The sequence below is a fragment of the Oncorhynchus kisutch genome, unplaced genomic scaffold (genome assembly GCF_002021735.2).
Source record: "Oncorhynchus kisutch isolate 150728-3 unplaced genomic scaffold, Okis_V2 Okis03b-Okis08b_hom, whole genome shotgun sequence".
NCBI lineage: Eukaryota > Metazoa > Chordata > Actinopteri > Salmoniformes > Salmonidae > Oncorhynchus > Oncorhynchus kisutch.
The window spans coordinates 2202330-2223389 of record NW_022261980.1 but is presented as its reverse complement, the minus strand read 5'-3'; the positions used below and the strand labels follow the sequence as shown (position 1 = coordinate 2223389).

General features: G+C 45.7%; 2 protein-coding genes across 3 annotated transcripts; one reads left to right on the top strand and one right to left on the bottom strand.

Annotated features, from left to right (window-relative positions):
- Positions 1–182: 182 nt before the first annotated feature.
- Positions 183–16733, top strand: LOC116359546 (ubiquitin-associated protein 1-like). Of its 2 annotated transcripts, XM_031812308.1 has the most exons (6): positions 183–276; positions 2928–3081; positions 6264–6872; positions 9214–9429; positions 15366–15467; positions 15763–16733. In XM_031812308.1, the coding sequence occupies exons 2-6, from the start codon at positions 2950–2952 to the stop codon at positions 15895–15897; spliced, it is 1194 nt and encodes a 397-aa protein (XP_031668168.1). In that variant the 5' UTR covers positions 183–276; positions 2928–2949; the 3' UTR covers positions 15898–16733. The 2 variants fall into 2 exon arrangements, with proteins under 2 accessions (XP_031668168.1, XP_031668167.1); XM_031812307.1 differs by lacking the exon at positions 183–276 and having other exon boundaries at positions 2575–3081.
- On the bottom strand, positions 16326–20919 carry LOC109880829 (kelch repeat and BTB domain-containing protein 13-like). The gene has a single exon (XM_020473016.2). The coding sequence runs from the start codon at positions 20092–20094 to the stop codon at positions 18556–18558; it is 1539 nt and encodes a 512-aa protein (XP_020328605.2). The 5' UTR covers positions 20095–20919; the 3' UTR covers positions 16326–18555.
- Positions 20920–21060: the final 141 nt, after the last annotated feature.

Below are 21060 nucleotides of genomic sequence, written 5' to 3'. Positions count from 1 at the left end.
TGTGGTGATGGTGTAATGGGAGCGGTGTTCCTTGGGTGTTTCCAGTCGACATGCGCCTGGGCAGCAGCAGGTAAGCAGCTGAAGTCAGTGAGTTATGTCAGTAGCATAGTGGTTCAGGAGGGCTAATCCTCCTGTATCCTCAGACCTCACGCCCACTGCTCTTAATCACTAACAGGTTGGGAGAGGCAGCAACAACACACGACATCAGTAACCCAGGCCTGAGAGAGGAAGAAGCACTACAGAGAAGAGAGGGACTGCTCACAGAAACAAGTACAGGTACATTAAAAAAACTGACAGATTATTTAAGTAGCACATTTTTAGTGATGATTTGGATTTGGTTGAGTATTTACTTGATGATTTTTTATTTGATTTCTCCTTTATTTAACCAGGTAGGCCAGCTGAGAACACCTTTATTTAACCAGGTAGGCCAGCTGAGAACACCTTTATTTAACCAGGTAGGCCAGCTGAGAACACCTTTATTTAACCAGGTAGGCCAGCTGAGAACACCTTTATTTAACCAGGTAGGCCAGCTGAGAACACCTTTATTTAACCAGGTAGGCCAGCTGAGAACACCTTTATTTAACCAGGTAGGCCAGCTGAGAACACCTTTATTTAACCAGGTAGGCCAGCTGAGAACACCTTTATTTAACCAGGTAGGCCAGCTGAGAACACCTTTATTTAACCAGGTAGGCCAGCTGAGAACACCTTTATTTAACCAGGTAGGCCAGCTGAGAACAAGTTCTCATTTACAACTGCGACCTGGCCAAGATAAAGCAAAACAGTGCGACAAAAACAGAGTTACACATGGAATAAACAAACATACAGTCAGTAGCACAATATGAGGATAATGCCTCATGTCACGCCAACTGTTTTTTTCACATAAAGATGTTTTGATATGCTTGTGCTTTCGTTTGAGTAGCAAATGCTTTTCTAGAGGTGATGATAGTTCCTCTGGTGATGATAGTTCCTCTGGTGATAGGAATAGTTACCATGTGGCAGGGGGTGCTGTTGGGTGATATTAGGCTTTTTTCTTTTTTTTGTGATTGGAATGATCTTCTTTCTGGAGTTTTTACTAGCCTACTTCATATTACCCTTCATTGTTAGGATAGTATATAGTAGAAGAAACCACTAGTTATCATCTTATTTATTTTGGGCAACTGTGACTTATTGAACCCTTGTGCATCAGTCAATGTCCTGTGTATGGCACTATTGTCTTCTGGGGACATAATACCTGTCATAGCGTTATGTGTTTAGTGGTTCTTCTCATGTGTTTCTCATATTTTTTCCTCACCTTTGCATGATGGCCATAATAGGCCTACAAGTGTTAAACAATATGGAGGGTGTTTCCCCACTCTGGAATCATACAACAATATTTGCTGAATAGGTTATTCATTTAAAAAGGATAGATAGGCCTACTTAAATAAACATATTTTGAAAAACGGAACATTTCCAGTGACGCAGTTTAACTATGGAAACAGACGACTATATTGTACAATGTAGGTCTACTGTCATTGAACTTTCCATTGTCTCGCTCTTCGTGCGTTTTAAAACTAGTTAATAAGCTTAACCGGTATGCCTGTTTAGGTCTCCAGCCTCGTCATTAGTCCAGCACCATCTGAAGCTAGAAGGGCAGCCATAGAATCAAAACAAGTAGTGCTAAAATGGGTACAACCCCTCAAACCAGAGTTTGACTGTATCCTCATGGATACACTTTTAAAATGGCTGCCAGTCCACCCATTGTGGCATCATTGACTTGAATGAGGACATTCATTCTCCTCAGTATGGTTCTGTGGAGCAGACATTCCCATTCAAATGAACATCTCATGGTGGGTACACCGGTGGCCATATTGGTGTACCATTAGGAATGTTGGATCAATCAAGGCTTCTCACACCCGGGCCAATATTCATAAGCAATCTAGGATCAGGTCCTGCCTGTTCACATAGGCCTAATCTTATTCATTATGATCTTAAAGGCAAAACTGATCTTAGATCAGTACTCTATCCTGAGACGTTTTATGAATACGGGCCCAGAATTCCGCGCCACATAAAGATGCATTATTTGCAACAATGACTGTTTTCAGCTGTTTGGCCACGCCTCAAATCACACTCTTTTATATATGCCCTATATAGTGCTCAACTTTTGACCAGAAACAAGTAGGGTACTATATAAAGAATAGGATATTATTTTCCTTTCTAGTAATTCTAATTCTACAGTAGCAAACATACTGGGGTTGATGATCAGCTGTGGTGGTGGAGGGGATTAGTTGTGATGATGCTTTAGCCTCACAACACCTGTCTACGTAAGGAGGGTTTACTGGAGTGTGTGTTTGCATTCTTTCTTTCGTACGGCAGTGTGTGTGCATGCATGCGTGCATGCTTGCTTTCTGCCTTGCGTGTGTGTGTTTTCCGTCCCCTTCGACCAATAGGAGAGGAGCATCAGGTGTTGACGTCTGAGAGAGTCAGACATGGTACCTTATAATCCTTAATCCTCTTCCCCCAGACTTCCCTCTCCTAGATTGTGTAACAGAATATACCGATATAGGAAGGAAAACGTGTACGTTTCTGGGAACCAAGAGGAGAATCTGTTTTGTTCTCCTATCCAATCCTGTCTAAATGTGACAGAGATACCAGGCAATTTGTTTCAGGAGAGGCAATATAGCTCACTTGTCACCTTCCTACTTGTCTCTCAGTACCAGACCTCAACACCATATGCTAGTTACTGGAACAGCTGGAGTCCAGGTTACAATGATTGACAATAGTAGACTGTTGAAAACTGATATCGCTCCTCCTCTTCCTCCAATCCTCCTCTCTCCTTCTCTTACTTCTCCTCCTCTTCCTCCTCTCTCCCTCCTCCTCTCCCTACTCCTCATCTCTCCTTCTCTTACTTCTCCTCCTCTCCCTCCTCCTCATCTCTCCTTCTCCCCCAGTGACCAGAAGAGCAGCAGGAAGATGTCTTGTTTGGATGAGGTTCCTTTTAAGACCCTTCTGGGATCTCTGGAGGGACCCAGGGAAGAGGTGGAGCTGATTGCTGCCCCAGACATCACTGTCCCAGACTATCTCACCATACTGCAGGAGACAGAGGTTGGTGTGTGTAAGAGATTGAGGGGGGCTATCATTTATTTATTTGTTGATGACACCAGAAAGCTTTGATGACATTCTACACATGGTTGGAACATCAACACAGATAGAACATAACACTCAAAATACAACACAGACAGAACCTAACACTCAAAATACAACACAGACAGAACCTAATGCTCAAAATACAACACAGACAGAACCTAATGTTCAAAATACAACACAGACAGAACATAACGCTCAAAATACAACACAGACAGAACCTAACGCTCAAAATACAACACAGATAGAACATAACACTCAAAATACAACACAGACAGAACCTAACACTCAAAATACAACACAGACAGAACCTAACACTCAAAATGCAACACAGACAGAACCTAATGCTCAAAATACAACACAGACAGAACATAACGCTCAAAATACAACACAGACAGAACCTAATGCTCAAAATACAACACAGACAGAACCTAATGTTCAAAATACAACACAGACAGAACATAACGCTCAAAATACAACACAGACAGAACCTAATGCTCAAAATACAACACAGACAGAACCTAATGCTCAAAATACAACACAGACCGAACCTAATGCTCAAAATACAACACAGACAGAACCTAATGCTCAAAATACAACACAGACAGAACCTAATTTTCAAAATACAACACAGACAGAAACTAACGCTCAAAATACAACACAGACAGAACCTAATGCTCAAAATACAACACAGACAGAACATAACGCTCAAAATACAACACAGACAGAACCTAATGCTCAAAATACAACACAGACAGAACCTAATGCTCAAAATACAACACAGACAGAACCTAACGCTCAAAATACAACACAGACAGAACTTAATGCTCAAAATACAACACAGACAGAACCTAATGCTCAAAATACAACACAGACAGAACCTAACGCTCAAAATACAACACAGACAGAACCTAATGCTCAAAATACAACACAGACAGAACCTAATGCTCAAAATACAACACAGACAGAACCTAACGCTCAAAATACAACATAGACAGAACCTAATGCTCAAAATACAACACAGACAGAACCTAATGCTCAAAATACAACACAGACAGAACCTAATGCTCAAAATACAACACAGACAGAACCTAATGCTCAAAATACAACACAGACAGAACCTAATGCTCAAAATACAACACAGACAGAACCTAACGCTCAAAATACAACACAGACAGAACCTAATGCTCAAAATACAACACAGACAGAACCTAATGCTCAAAATACAACACAGACAGAACCGAACACTCAAAATACAACACAGACAGAACCGAACACTCAAAATACAACACAGATATACAACGGGTGTTTTAATCACGCTGTTTTCCAATGTTGTCATCGACTTTTACTGAGTAGAAGTTAAAGTCATGGGAAAATGGCTGACGTCTCCTGCTCCTGTCTTAGTGTAATTAGGACTATTATGATACTGGGTGGCCTTTGACCCAGTCCACTGCAACACCGCCAAACCTAAATCCCACAGTGACCACCAACATTGTCCATACAGTCAAATGTTTGTGTATTTAACAGAGAAGGGAAAATATGTCGCTTCGGTTTAGTTGTCAAAATCTAGGCCAAGCTTTCTCCTTAATCGTGTTAGGGTTCGAGTAAGGTTTGTTTCCAAATTCACAGTGGCCTCAACACACAGAGTGTGTACGATGTTCTCCCTACATAGCTTTGCAGTTTGAAGCTATAACATAGCTAAATACTGCGGCCAGAAAAACTCTGCTGGGAATGTTTTTGATCAACACCTTTACGGCATGGCCTTTATATAATTTATAAAACATCAACAGAAATGATGGTTTCCTGGTCCCAGTTGTTTGTGCTATAACCTACTTCTATGGTCATTGGCAAGTCAGCACAAACAGATCTGGGAACAGGCTAATTTGTGGAAGTATTTGGTTGGATTTAAATTAATTTCATAGGTATTTTCAACAACAAAAACATCTATTAACTTCTGCCTTTGCAATGCATATAGTACGTACATTAGAAGGCATTGTAGAACTTAACATCTCTCCGACTTCTCTCGAAGCCCCAATACTGCAAGTCTCTTTATTCTTCCAGCTTGTGGGAGACAGACAATGCATCCCAAATGGCACCATATTCCTTATATAGTGCACTACTTTTGATGGGAGCCCTATTGGCCCTGGTGAAGAGTATTACACTATATAGGGAACAGACAGCCACCTGCAACACATACATAATCTCCTCATTGTTAATACTACTCTGAAGCCATAGTCAGTGGTTTAGAATGTGATAAACCCAGTGTGATTATTAAAGGAGCCTGATGTTGACATTTTATTTTCACCTCCTCTGTTCTGGAGAGAGTTGAGTTTGACAGCCTCATCCATCTAAAGCCAACAGAACCTAGGTTGTGTCTCAAATGGGACCCTATTTCATATGTAGTGCAGGAAATATAAAGGGAACAGGGGTGCTATTTGGAAAGAACATCTAGTCTGGGCTGAAGCAGGCACCTTTGTATAATTCTGAAAACACACACACAAGCACACACACACCTCTATTGGGATCAATTCATTCATCTTGTTAACAGAGAGAACAGCTTCAATCTGATGTGTGGTGTCGTGGTTTTGTGGTTTTTGGGCATCACATGCAAGGGTATTTCCTACAGTCTGGGAAATTGATGGGAAGGCTAACAAAGCCATAAATGTAGACAAAATGAAGGTGGAAAATTGATAGTGAAACATTTGCTGTGTTGCGTCCTTGGCCTTATTGGATCCTTCCTTCCTCGCTTCCTTCCCTTAATCACATGATATTGGATAAGTGTGATCCAAGTGAAAGACCAAATCGCTAAGGGAAAGCCGAGTGGGTGTTAGACATTGGCGGTGGGTGAGTCGATGAGTTGCGTGACACACGTTAACAATGTGAGGGAAGAAGGAAGCAGTTGCTAGAATGACTACTTACCTGATTAATTGTTTGATTGGTTCGCCATTTGATTGGTTGGTATTCGAAAATATGTTAGTGACATAACGTGATTAAATGGTTCTCTTAAAGTACACTCCATTCATCCACCCACCCATCAACCCACCCACCCACCCACCCACCCATCAACCCATCCACCCACCCACCCACCCATCAACCCATCAACCAACAACCATTTACCAACCCATCTTCACCTCTGTCAACAGTACATGTTCAGCTTGGAGAACTGGGTGCTCCAGGGACTCCAGGGAGGTTACCCCAGCCAGCCCCAACACCCCGGCCCCAGATCCCCATCCGAGGTGCTCCCCTCCAGCCCACCCTACTGGCATCTCTTCAGCAGCCCCCAGGAGAGCCGCCTGGCCAGCCGACACAGCTCTGACTTCTGGGAGCCCAACCCCCGCCAGCGCTCCCACAGCCTGAACCCGGTTGACATGCGCACCCGGGTTAAGTTCGTCATCTCCGACTCCGAGGAGGAAGAGGAGTGCTCTTCGTCAGGAGAGGGTTCCTCGGAGTCTGGTTCAGGGTACAGGTCGGATCAGCGTGTTCCTGGGGTGAGGAACCCACGGCAGACCTGCACCCCTAACGTCCTGAACCTACCTGTCTCTCAGAGTGGTCTGGTGACCTACCAGCGTAGGAAGAACCTCCGCCAGTACTCGCTGTCCGTTCTGGAGACCCCCAGAGAGTGTATCCAGGGGCCCCCTTGCCCCCCAGGAGGACCCAAGCCACCGTCCTCCTCATCCCTACCCAGACACCCATTGACCAGGGCCAACACAGAGAATGTCCCCTCCATCAGACACCACAAGCCAACACATCCGGTACGGACATGACCTCCTATTAGGAGAAATATAGTAGAGAAGTGGTATTGAAGGCCCAGAATCAAATCAAATCCAATTGTATTTGTCACATGCGCCGAATACAACAGCTTACTTACAAACCCTTAACCAACAATGCAGTTTTAAGAAAAAATTTATTAAATAAGAAAAATGTAAAAAATTCAAGAGCAGCAGTAAAATAACAATAGCGAGGCTATATACAGGGGGTACTGGTACAGAGTCAATGTGGAGGCTATATACAGGGGTACTGGTACAGAGTCAATGTGGAGGCTATATACAGGGGGTACTGGTACAGAGTCAATGTGGAGGCTATATACAGGGGTACTGGTACAGAGTCAATGTGGAGGCTATATACAGGGGTACTGGTACAGAGTCAATGTGGAGGCTATATACAGGGGTACTGGTACAGAGTCAATGTGGAGGCTATATACAGGGGTACTGGTACAGAGTCAATGTGGAGGCTATATACAGGGGTACTGGTACAGAGTCAATGTGGAGGCTATATACAGGGGTACTGGTACAGAGTCAATGTGGAGGCTATATACAGAGGTACTGGTACAGAGTCAATGTGGAGGCTATATACAGGGGTACTGGTACAGAGTCAATGTGGAGGCTATATACAGGGGTACTGGTACAGAGTCAATGTGGAGGCTATATACAGGGGTACTGGTACAGAGTCAATGTGGAGGCTATATACAGGGGTACTGGTACAGAGTCAATGTGGAGGCTATATACAGGGGTACTGGTACAGAGTCAATGTGGAGGCTATATACAGGGGTACTGGTACAGAGTCAATGTGGAGGCTATATACAGGGGTACTGGTACAGAGTCAATGTGGAGGCTATATACAGGGGGTACCGGTACAGAGTCAATGTGGAGGCTATAAACAGGGGGTACTGGTACAGAGTCAATGTGGAGGCTATATACAGGGGTACTGGTACAGAGTCAATGTGGAGGCTATATACAGGGGGTACCGGTACAGAGTCAATGTGGAGGCTATAAACAGGGGGTACTGGTACAGAGTCAATGTGCGGGGGCACCGGTTAGTCGAGGTAATATGTACATGTAGGTAGAGGTAAAGTGACTATGCATAGATCAATTAGTATTGTTAGATAGTTAAAGGGATAGTTCACCGAAATGACAAAATGATATGTTTCCTTGCCCTGAAAGCGGTCTACAATCCATACGTTGAATTGATTTACCTAGCCACTGTCACCAACGTTAGTTACCTTCTGTAGCTGTACACCATCATGAATATCAACACACGCAAAAACCACAGTCTCTTTGGATTCAAGTGTCCCTTTTACATTATTGTTGCCTAGTCATTGTCCAACTGAGAAGCTCAGAATTATCTAGCATAGTAGACTATTCTATTGATCAATCCCCTTATTTTATATTAGTAAGAATGGGTTCAGGTACACCCGGATATGCCTCTATCAATAAGTAAGAATGTTTTCCCGTTTCTTAAAAAAACATGTTCTCTAGGCTGTGTAGTTCAAGGCCCCACTTCCTAGTTCCCATGTGCTGTCTTTAAAAACTAAAGCACCAAACCAGATGTCCTCAGTGGGCAGAGTGACGGTTCTATAACTGGCTCTGCCTCGGAGCAGCATGGGCCTGGAAAAAGATGGAGGAATTTAAACCCCCACACTAAGTATCAGACGTATTCTCACGCCAACCACAGCTCAACAAGCTCATGTGGGATTTGCTCAACTTGGACTCCCGATACAGTAGATATGTTGAATGGAAATATGATAGATTGTATTTCAGATGAACTTGAAACTTTTAGATATATTTGTAAAATACATTTTTACAAAAAAACTCATTTTCATTTTTTTGTAAAGCAAATTGTATATAGTATGTTAATTGATAGAGAAAACAGATCCTCCTGAGTATATTAAGGTTATTTTCCTATTCACATTTCTCAAATGTTTTGAGGGATGTGTGCTCTAAATATAGCTAGTGTAAAGTCTGTCCTTGGAATCGTCTCAAGTTATTATTAGTTCATCAGGATTAGCGAGTGGAATTACTCAGGGAAATGTATTTCTCAGCAAACCAGTCTTTCAAGGTTAGCCAGCCGTGTACATTTCGGTGCTGTCATGCACTATAAATGTTGCACTCATGTTGCGTGAATGTTGCCAGTTCCACGCACAGGCTGTCAGTCAGGTTGTCAATCTACAGGCACATAGAGGCATCAGTCAGGATGGGGTTTCAGGCTAACCCTCTCCCTTTATGGGGTTGGTTTTCTTTCTTTCACAAACTCCCCACCTCCCGTCCCCCTCGCTCTCTCTCACACTCTCTCTGCTCTTCCCCCCTGTGTGTGCAGTCCCTGAGTCCGTACTTCTGCCTGCCGGCCCTTCCCTCGGTGACCTCAAGACCCCTGGGTTCCCACGCCGCGTCAGTACTGGACTCCTCGGTGGAGCTGCTGTCCGCGCTGAGTCCCGAAGAGAGAGAGCTGCTCCACGCCATCACTGAAAGGGGCTATCCGCTCCGCACCGCCATCATCGCCCTGCAGAAGACCGGCCAGCAGAGCCCAGAACAGGTCTCAAAACACAGTCACAAACATTTCATAAACATGAATTTGACCAGTTTCTAGAATGAAAGTTTCTCTGACCAAGATGGCCATCCTGTAGTTGTGCCACCGGGATGCCAATGTCCTTTCTAGTGCTCTGTTTAATTCTGGGGTCAGAACAACACTATGGACATTTAACATGGGCTTTTATCCACAGCAGTGTGTGTTTTTACATGACATCATTGACACACCGAGTGATATGATGATGTAGCAGCCAATTGTGTTCTAGCCTAATAAGATATTGCCATAAAATGTAGTTGAAACAGAGCTCTCTCCGATCCTGCCAGCCACATCGTCTAGTCTCTCTCTCTGTTCTTGCATAAAGATGGCGACCCCCATGTACTTGCCACAAATCCTTGCTTTGCTGAGTTCGCCGTATGGTACATTGCGTTCGATTACTCTTCTTTAATGTTCATCAGTAGAGTATACATGATCCCAATTTTCGCTTCAGGACGACGGCAATTAAAAAAGTTGATTGTGCTGATTTATTGGCACATTGAACCATGTCGTGCGCCGTAGTTAAAAAATAAATCTGTGGATCGTGCTAAAACGTCATATCTGAATTCTGCCAAGGTTTATGAACCTTCGCCATTCAATTCAATAAGATTTATCATCATGAAATATTGCCAATGCACAATAGTTCTATATCTTTGTCTTATTACCCTTTTAAAAATATTTTTTCAGTTATACTCAGTAAAAGTTATTTAAGGTGCTAATTTGATCTCTTTGGTGTCTGGAGTCTCTCTCTCCGTCGTGTCCTCTCATCGTGTCCTCTCATCATGTCCTCTCGTCGTGTCCTCTCCGTCGTGTCCTCTCTTCGTGTCCTCTCGTCATGTCCTCTCGTCGTGTCCTCTCGTCGCATCCTCTCCGTCGTGTCCTCTCTTTGTGTCCTCTCCGTCGTGTCCTCTCCATCGTGTCCTCTCGTCGTGTCCTCTCCGTCGTGTCGTCTCCATCGTGTCGTCTCCATCGTGTCCTCTCCGTCGTGTCCTCTCCGTCGTGTCCTCTCGTCGTGTCCTCTCCGTCGTGTCGTCTCCCTCGTGTCCTCTCCGTCGTGTCCTCTCTGTCGTGTCCTCTCGTCGTGTCCTCTCCGACGTGTCCTCTCGACGTGTCCTCTCGTCGTGTCCTCTCCGTCGTGTCCTCTCGTCGTGTCCTCTCCGACGTGTCCTCTCGTCGTGTCCTCTCCGTCGTGTCCTCTCGTCGTGTCCTCTCGTCGTGTCCTCTCGTCGTGTCCTCTCGTCGTGTCCTCTCGTCGTGTCCTCTCCGTCGTGTCCTCTCCATCGTGTCCTCTCCGTCGTGTCCTCTCGTCGTGTCCTCTCGTCGTGTCCTCTCGTCGTGTCCTCTCGTCGTGTCCTCTCGTCGTGGCCTCTCGTCGTGTCCTCTCCGTCGTGTCCTCTCCGTCGTGTCCTCTCGTCGTGTCCTCTCGTCGTGTCCTCTCGTCGTGTCCTCTCGTCGTGTCCTCTCTGTCGTGTCCTCTCGTCGTGTCCTCTCGTCGTGTCCTCGCATCGTGTCCTCTCGTCGTGTCCTCTCTGTCGTGTCCTCTCGTCGTGTCCTCTCGTCGTGTCCTCTCGTCGTGTCCTCTCGTCGTGTCCTCTCCGTCGTGTCCTCTCATCGTGTCCCTCGTCGTGTCCTCTCGTCGTGTCCTCTCGTCGTGTCCTCTCGTCGTGTCCTCTCGTCGTGTCCTCTCGTCGTGTCCTCGCATCGTGTCCTCTCGTCGTGTCCTCTCGTCGTGTCCTCTCGTCGTGTCCTCTCGTCGTGTCCTCTCGTCTTGTCCTCTCCGTCGTGTCCTCTCATCGTGTCCTCTCGTCGTGTCCTCTCATCGTGTCCTCTCGTCGTGTCCTCTCGTCGTGTCCTCTCGTCGTGTCCTCTCGTCGTGTCCTCTCGTCGTGTCCTCTCGTCGTGTCCTCTCGTCGTGTCCTCTCGTCGTGTCCTCTCGTCGTGTCCTCTCATCGTGTCCTCTCGTCGTGTCCTCTCGTCGTGTCCTCTCGTCGTGTCCTCTCGTCGTGTCCTCTCGTCGTGTCCTCTCGTCGTGTCCTCTCGTCTTGTCCTCTCCGTCGTGTCCTCTCATCGTGTCCTCTCGTCGTGTCCTCTCATCGTGTCCTCTCGTCGTGTCCTCTCGTCGTGTCCTCTCGTCGTGTCCTCTCGTCGTGTCCTCTCGTCGTGTCCTCTCGTCGTGTCCTCTCGTCGTGTCCTCTCGTCGTGTCCTCTCGTCGTGTCCTCTCGTCGTGTCCTCTCGTCGTGTCCTCTCGTCGTGTCCTCTCGTCGTGTCCTCTCGTCGTGTCCTCTCGTCGTGTCCTCTCGTCGTGTCCTCTCGTCGTGTCCTCTCGTCGTGTCCTCTCGTCGTGTCCTCTCGTCGTGTCCTCTCGTCGTGTCCTCTCGTCGTGTCCTCTCGTCGTGTCCTCTCGTCGTGTCCTCTCGTCGTGTCCTCTCGTCGTGTCCTCTCATCGTGTCCTCTCTCAGGCTGTTTTTCTTTTACATTACTAAAATATGTGTATTAAGATTTATCTCTCTTCAACATCCGGTTTATAACTTTTATTTTTACACTATCCTTACACTTGCCTTGGATGTGGTGTGGCCAAAGCCACATTCCTGCTTCAAGTTTTTGTGCAGCTATTAGCGTACCATAAATACCATAGTATATAGACAAACAAAGTAAGTATAGCAATTCAAACTATACAGGCGCTTCTCATCTAAACCATATTGCACGTAATGTTGCACACTTGATTAATCCAACGATTCACAAATGATTGGACATTTTAAAAGCCTTTCATTTTTATTTGGCTTACAGAATAAAAAGGTCATTAAGATCATTTTTGCTGGGACATGTGGCATCAGAGCCATTGTATTTCCACCATACATTCTATGCTTTACACAGAACATGTAAAGAGGGGTATGTGTAGTAGATGTTTCCCACATTAACATTGGACTTGGCTTGGGAAAGAGATTTGAATCTAGACCCGTCTCTAATACACAACAGCAGTATGTGTCCTGGAATAATATTAATAATATTAATAATATGTGGCTTGGTGTAATATTTTGAATGGTGTATACACTGTAACTGCCTTAATGTTGCTGGACCCCAGGAAAAGTAGCTGTTGCCTTGGAAGGAACTAATGGATCCTTAATAAATACAAATACCTACAACCAAAAGCCCCACGCTTGTGTAATTTTCTACAGTGCCACATTCCAGAGCATTGAGTCCACGTAGCCGGACATGATGCCAGCACTCTCAACTTTACCCCATCTGACAGTGTACATCTACCTCAGTTGGCTTTAGTGTTTAACGACAGAGCAGAACATATGGTTTTAGCTCCCCGCAGCCCGGCTCGTATTTGATGTCATTTGCCCATGAAGAGGGAGAGGAGGAGGGTAAAAAAACACCATTGTAAAAATAGAGTTTCCACAACTTGCTCAGTATTATGTGTGTTCTCAGCAGAGTCATATATAGTTTCAGGGGCTGCCTCTGGCTCCTCTCTCTCTCTCTCTCTCTCTCTCTCCAGGGGCTGCCTCTGGCTCCTCCCTCTCTCTCTCTCTCTCTCTCTCTCTCAGGGGCTGCCTCTGGCTCCTCCCTCTCTCTCTCTCTCAGGGGCTGCCTCTGGCTCCTCTCTCTCTCTCTCTCTCTCTCTCTCTCTCTCTCTCTCTCAGGGGCTGCCTCTGGCTCCTCTCTCTCAGGAGCTGCCTCTGGCTCCTCTCTCTCAGGGGCTGCCTCTGGCTCCTCTCTCTCTCCCTCTCTCTCTCTCTCTCTCTCTCTCTCTCTCTCTCTCTCTCTCTCTCAGAGGCTTCCTCTGGCTCCTCTCTCTCTCTCTCTCTCTCTCAGGGGCTGCCTCTGGCTCCTCTCTCTCTCTCTCTCTCTCTCTCTCTCAGGGGCTGCCTCTGGCTCCTCTCTCCCTCTCTCTCTCTCTCCTCTCCCTCTCCCTCTCCCTCTCTCTCTCTCTCTCTCTCTCTCTCTCTTTCTCTCTCTCAGGTGCTGCCACTGGCTCCTCTCTCTCTCTCTCCCAGGGGCTGCCTCTGGCTCCTCCCTCTCTCTCTCTCTTTCTCTCTCTCTCTCAGGGGCTGCCTCTGGCTCCTCTCTCTCTCTCTCTCTCTCTCTCTCTCTCTCTCTCTCTCTCTCTTTCTCTCTCTCTCTCAGGTGCTGCCACTGGCTTCTCTCTCTCTCTCTCTCTCTCTCTCTCTCTCTCTCTCAGGGGCTGCCTCTGGCTCCTCCCTCTCTCTCTCTCTCTCTCTCTCTCTCTCTTTCTCTCTCTCTCTCAGGGGCTGCCTCTGGCTCCTCTCTCTCTCTCTCTCTCTTTCTCTCTCTCAGGTGCTGCCACTGGCTTCTCTCTCTCTCTCTCAGGGGCTGCCTCTGGCTCCTCTCTCTCTCTCCCTCTCCCCCCTCCTCTCTCTCTCTCTCTCTCTCTCTCTCAGGGGCTGCCTCTGGCCTCTCTCTCTCTCAGGGGCTGCCTCTGGCCCCTCTCTCTCTCAGGGGCTGCCTCTGGCTCCTCTCTCTCTCTCTCAGGGGCTGCCTCTGGCTCCTCTCTCTCTCTCTCTCTCTCTCTCTCTCAGGGGCTGCCTCTCTCTCTCTCTCTCTCTCTCAGGGTCTGCCTCTGACTCCTCTCTCTCTCTCAGGGGCTGCCTCTGGCTCCTCTCTCTCTCAGGGGCTGCCTCTGGCTCCTCTCTCTCCGTCTCTCTCTCTCAGGGGCTGCCTCTCTCTCTCTCTCTCAGGGTCTGCCTCTGACTCCTCTCTCTCTCTCAGGGGCTGCCTCTGGCTCCTCTTTCTCTCAGGGGCTGCCTCTGGCTCCTCTCTCTCTCTCTCTCTCTCTCTCTCTCTCTCTCAGGGGCTGCCTCTGGTCAAGGCCTTATCAGTGTCCTTGACCATGAATCAAGTGACACATTAAAGTTAGCTAGGCTAAATGGTTTAGAAAGTTTCCTAGCCTGCAGTGTGGAGGTTGCAGCCAGGGTTCAGCTCTTTTCTTATGTCCCCCCGCCCCTCTCTCTCTTTCTCTCTCTCTCTCTACACTGCCCACCCCTTTTGCTCCTATCTATTTCTCTCTCCATCCTTCCCCAACCCTCTCTCTTCCCTTTTCTGTTTCTCTCCTTCTCCTTCCATCTCTCTTTCCTCCCATTTCTCCCTCTCTTTACCTTCCTCCATCTCCTTCCCTCTCTCCCAGTGAAGAGAGAAGGCAGCTGGAGAGTTACATTAACAGGGATCAACTCTTTAATCAATGACCTATTTAATCAGTGTAATCCCCTGCCCCCTCTCTCCCTCCCAGCTCAACACGTTAAAGCAGGGCCATGGGTCACGCTGCTCTCACACATATTACCTTTCACTCCGCTGATCTCAGATGAGTTCTTCTCCTTTTCAGAGTGATGTCATTAGCACAAGATTGGCCTATCAGATTATTGTTATATATAATGTGTCAATGGAACCACCTAGTGTGTGTGTGCGTGCGTGCGTGCGTGAGACCAAGTTGTCACTGCAGAAATATGATCTGATTTTATAATAATCTGTTATACACTGCTGTGTTAGGCGTAATTGGACTCTTGCCATAATAACACACATATTGATATAGAACACCACAGAGCACAGTGGCAGATTCACGATAACCACATCAGTTAATACTCAGTTACACTGAAACATTTACCCTTTTCACACTACCAATCTGTACTGCACTGACATGGTTACACATCCACCATAGTTACTGAAGCCGTGCTGGAAAGGACACTATGAAAAGTGGAGCGGTATTCTTCAATGACCTCGTCCACCATATCTGTGGCTGCTTTGTGTCTAATGCTCGTCTCTTGAATATATTTTTCTTTCAGACTGCTGTTGAGTGCAGAGACAGACAGTTACCCAGGCAACTGTTTACCTGCTAACTGACAGTAATGCTATTAGTCGTAGTAATCTGTGGTGTTGTGCTTGTTGTGTGCAGATCCTGCGCTATCTGGTGGCCTGTGACAGACTGTGTGAGCGGGGCTACGACGAGGCTCAGGTGGAGGAGGCTCTGGAGATGTTCCAGAACTGTGAGACTAAGGTAAACATCATAGATTATTCATTTATTTATCCTGGTATTCTCTGTTTACCTCACAGCTTTCCTCTAATGAACAACAAATCAATTTGAATTGAATTGTACTGCTGGATTTAAAGGAATAGATCACCCAAAATACAAAATGACATATTGGCTTCTTTACCAACATGGAGTGTTGTCTTACCTTGTCCATAAACTGCTAAAAGGGTAAGAAAATCAACATGTCATTTGGGTGAACTATCCCTTTAACTGTAAATGCTGCTCTATCATCTGATGGTTTCTCCTCTCTCTCTCCCCTCAGGCTGAGGAGTTTCTTCACCTGCTGGCTCAGTTCAATGAGATGGGCTTCCAGCAGAACGCTATCAAAGAGGTTCTGTTAGTCCACGAGAACCACCGCGAGAGGGCCCTGGAAGAGCTGATGATGCGTGTGGCATGACAGGGTCAATGTCTGCCCCCATGAAAAATACATTGTAGGAGACATACATGCACCAACACAAACACAGTTCCTGTTTACTACAAACAATTATGTTAGCTAATGTATCATATTAAAGGGATAGTTCACTCAAACTATATTTTACTATTTGGTTCATTAGTCCACTGTTAATACAATCCACAAAAATTGTGTATGTCACCAGTCAAGTCTTCAAGATTGAGCACTTTCAGTCCAGAGCAAAAACGATGATGATGATGAGTTTTCAGTGAACTATCCCTTTTAATGATATGTGATTTGCAAATTGCAATTTGCATGTTGAAACAATGTTGATTGACTGGAACACACTAAAACTATACATTCTAGCAAATCAGGAAATGAACAGTGGCCTTCTAGGAAAAGTAAAACTTAAACAATACAATTTACAGACAATCGATATATTACATAGTTTTATTACATTTCAGGTTTTGACAATGTTTGATGTGATTTGCCCATTGTCAATTTTCTTTGTCAATTTCAAGTATCACAGCATTTGTCATGTAGTATTTTTAACTTAAGTTTGATCTGCAATACAATTAAATAAAATCCAGTAGACTATGGTTGCATGCCAAATGGCACCGTACTCCCTTTGTAGTGCACTACTCTTCACCAGGGCCCATAGGCTCTGTTTAAACGTAGTGCACTATATGGGGAATAGGGTGCCATTTGGGATGCAAACTGTGTTACTGGTAAGTCATTATCTGTATGTGTAGGGTGTGTGTACGGGGTAAAAGATCTAAACCTGAAAGAAGCTTGTAAAACTTTTTCTGTATGGCAGGTTGACTGAAACGACCCACTTGAAGTTGTACATACTGTAACTTGCACTTTAACATGTATTGAATGTTTTTTGTATTCATTTGTTTTTGCCTGTGATACAAAAGTATTGTGTACAGATCAAAGACGTATGAGAATTGAGATTTCTGTTTTCAGTTACAAAAAAACATTTCTGATGAATCAAAATTCAATATACTTGTAATATCATACTCATGTCTCATGGTTCCCACATCATATTAGGTCTTGATATGTGTGGGATACACTTCCACATTTTTGCCATGCTTTCCGACGGATGGACGGGGTTACCACAGGACAGGTTTGTTATTTGACTATCAAAGCCACGGCAGAACTTAGATGGGAGCAGCCAAGCAAAGGGAAGAGTCGGCATCTATTAAAGATGTGTATCTTCTGCTGATGGACCGGGAGAGCTTTAGAGGTCCTCTATGTTTGGTCAAGAGAGCATTTCTTTTATCACTTTGCTATTAATGAACTTCACTCATAGACTGTTAACAGACTGTAGACCAGTGGTGGCTGGTGGCACTTTAAATGGGGAGGACAGTCTGATAGTAATGGCTGGAACTGAATATATGGAATGGTCTTAAACACATCAAACACTTGGTTTCCACTTGTTTGATTCCATTCATTATTATGAGCCGTCCTCCCTCACCAGTCTCCACTGCTGTAGGCTAAAGAATGAGGGAAAGAACCATTCTTATATTATCAAGGGAGATTTTCGCCTGTTAACTGTAGGGGAAATGAATGGTAATATAATTTGATAAGTGGAAAAATCTGCACATCATTAGCAACATTCCTCACCCATTAACACATTATTTGAACAGTGTTTGATTTGATCATTTAAAAGACAATGATTTCATATATCTTCTGCCAAAGACAATCTATTCATTTGAATTCCCCAATCATCCTGTATTTACACAGGTGATCCCATGTAGAATAGAAATCTCTCCTTCAAGGGAGACCTGTCCCGAGACGGCAGCATGCACTCGTTACAGAAATGTTTTATTGTACAGTGTGAACACAGCCAGCCTTATCTTACCCTGTTCTCTAGCAACAAATGCCTTGGGGACCTGAGCCTGGGTTATAAATGGTTTGTTTGTTGTAAAAACAGGAAAGGATTTCAGTCTTTATGTACATTACTGAACATGTGTTTGGCTTTCATGGAAAGAGCTCTCTGATAAGGGCTGTGTCAACTCAATGTAATGAATCACTTGAGTATAGTACACTTTATAGTACACTACATTTGGATACAGAGTCAAATTACCCAGAAGGCTACTTGAGGCAACACATTTCTCAAGAACTATAGAAGACAATATTACTATAGAGTTTCTTAAATGCTATTTAATTATTCTTGGAAGATATGCTGCACTCATGACATGTGGAAACTAGGAAACTAATATTTCCCACTTGGAAAGTATCCAAATCAACCAATATGTTAATTAATTTTTACTCAGAGGTTCCGAGTTTCCAACTTGTCATGAATGAAGCAAACTTTAATGTTTACAAATTACTGTTGTCTCTGACATTTACATCTTTAGCTCGTTTGTTGATTTGTAGAGAGACACCGCAAGATTACATTCAGAACGGCACAACGTTGTGTAATATTCAGATAGAAATATGCTATGAAGAACAAACATGCCTCTCTGACATGTAAAAAAAGGAATCGTCAGCTATATTCATGACATTTCTTTCTGCAACGTTCCATGTTTGCCTACTAAAAGTGGCCCAAGTAACATACTAAACCTATTCACAGGAAGTCAGTCAAAGCATTCCAGTTCATTGTCCTGTTGTTGGTTTGTCAGGAGATATTAAAAGACTAAACTTATTCACAGGAAGTCAGTCAAAGCATTGTAGCAGAGAGTCTCTGCGTCTGTGGTCGATCCGATTCCCAAACTCCAGCCCGTCCGTCAACACCTCAGTGTTTCCCACAGTCTTGGCCTTGGGCAGTCTCATGAGAAATGTGTACATGGAGCCGATTCGCCCGAAGCCCTTGGTCTCTCTCTTGGTTTTCCATCTGTACTCCTCCACGGCGAACTCCGTGGTCCTCATGCGGTTGAGGGTGAACACTGAGTCCCCTCTTACTACCGATGTAAACAGGGCTCCTTTACTGTTTGCGTATTGCCCCGGCAAGGCTGTCCACTGACCCGTAGTCAGGTTGTAGCAGTCCATCACGCACATCAGGAAGTCTTCGCAGGGCCCGTTGCGCATGACATACAAATTGTCCCTGTGGCCCACCATGCAGTGGCCATAGCTCTGGTCACGGACTAGCGTGGTGACCAGGACCCATTGGTCCCTCTCAGGGACGTACTCGTGGATCTCCGTAACGCCCTTGGGTTTCCAGAGGCAGATGAAGATGCGGCTCATGGCTTTGGTGGAGGCCACGTTGGCGGCTCTGCAGGGGAGATTAGCGGCGAAGCGCCAGGTGGCTGTGGAGACACTGTACTTCTCCACCAACGCCATGGACTTCCGGTCGAACTCCCCACCGATGGCGTAGAGGCAGCCTTCGTGGCCCACTAACGTAAAGTTGTAGCGTGGCTGCTGGGGACTCGAAATAGTGGACCAGGAGTCACTCTCTGGGTCGTAGCAGAAGCCAGAGTCAACAACTTTCTTGCTGAGGTCGTGGACGCCTCCTATAATGTACAGCTTGTTGTCTAGCATGGTCACACCTGCCATAGTGGTGCTTGTGTTTAGGGGTAGGTGACTCAGCACCTTCCATTCTCTATCTTCGTCATCCAGGTAGCAGACCGTCCTCTGACAGTCCTGGAGCTGCTCGACGGTAGGAGAGTGGCTGCAGACTGTGACGTACCGACTGGGGATGAGAGACTCAACGTACTCCACTAGGTCTTCTGGTAAGGTGCTCACAACATCTTCCTTCAGGTCCGAGTACATGTCTTTAATGAATAAAGCAGCTTGATGGGACAGATCCCATAAACCGTAGGTCGCAGCCGTGTGGTACATCAACAAGCAGTTCTCTGAGTTGATGATATTGGTCAGATGCTTTGTCACAGACTCCACCTGTAGAAAGGTGGCACACTCTATGGCTTCCACAATCTCGTCACCACCCAGGATGGGGCGATCCCCGTCCAGGACCCGGAGTGCCAACACAAATCCCCGGGCGCTCAGCCCTTTCAGATGGACCTCATCCTGTTGGCATTCCCGCATTCCCGACTGGAAGAGGGCTCGGAAATACTCACAGTGCTGCTCGAGTAGGGCTTTGTTCACCACAAAAACGTTCCCGTCAACTCTCACTTTCAGGCTGTCCATCCCTGAGTCCAAAGGCTTGCCGAGGGCAGGCTTGTCACTGTCGGTCCCTGAACCAGGGCAGCTGCTTGGCTCCATCGCCTCAACTGAAGTGTTCAAACAGCACATTTGCATTTGTCAGGAGTGACGAAGTGCTGAGTCAGATCAAAATATCTCATGTCCTAGCATGACATTTTGTCCATGATGATATTTCCTTGAGGTACATTAGCAGCTAGACCGAATCCCCCCCTTTCCTCTCCTCTGTGCAGAGCAGATGCACTTGACAGGGTAACCACTGTTTGTATTGCTCTTCACAGCTACGAGAATAGCAGAGGCTATAGATAGCTGTTAGGCAACGTGTGGCACAGTTATCATACATTATGGTGACATGCAGCCGGAGGAGAATCTAGTGTTGACCTGCTGGAAAGGGGAGATGGGTCGGGTGGGAGCGGGTGGGCCAATGGATGGGCACAGCAGTACAGTTATGCTGATGATTTATTGGTCTTTGTCTGTGAGGCTGACAGTTTGTGCCAGCGGGAAATGTCAGAACTCTTGGCCTTGGAGCGGTTGGGCAAAGGTGAGAGACAACAATAGATTGTTCCCCGAGGTCACATTTGTCATACGAGACTATTATTCCAAACAGTTAAATTCTTAGTAACCTTGTCTGTTAGGGATCTGTTACACATGACAACAGCATGCTACCAGTCCTTGTTCCAATACAGTCGTGGCACCTGTGCAAATACTTACATGCACATAGACGGATTCACCTACTGTAGTATAAATCGCTCACCCCCTATAAAAATCGTGTAAATGTTTACACACAAGGCTACATAATTACTCCTCTCTCTGTCCTCCATGCAAACCCCGATACAAACAGGGGCGCTCTTCCAAAAGAGGCCAGACACCACCTTTGCCACCAATGTAGAGAATGAGGAGGGAGTGGAGTTCTCATTCATTAAAGGGTAAAGGAGGAAACCAAGTCCAGTATGTCAAACGGTACCTTTTCTTTGTTCTTTCTGTTCAAATATGTCAGATTTGAGACTATTACACGAGCAATTACTTTAACATGTGCAAAGTATTAACTGTGAAGTTATGTGATTA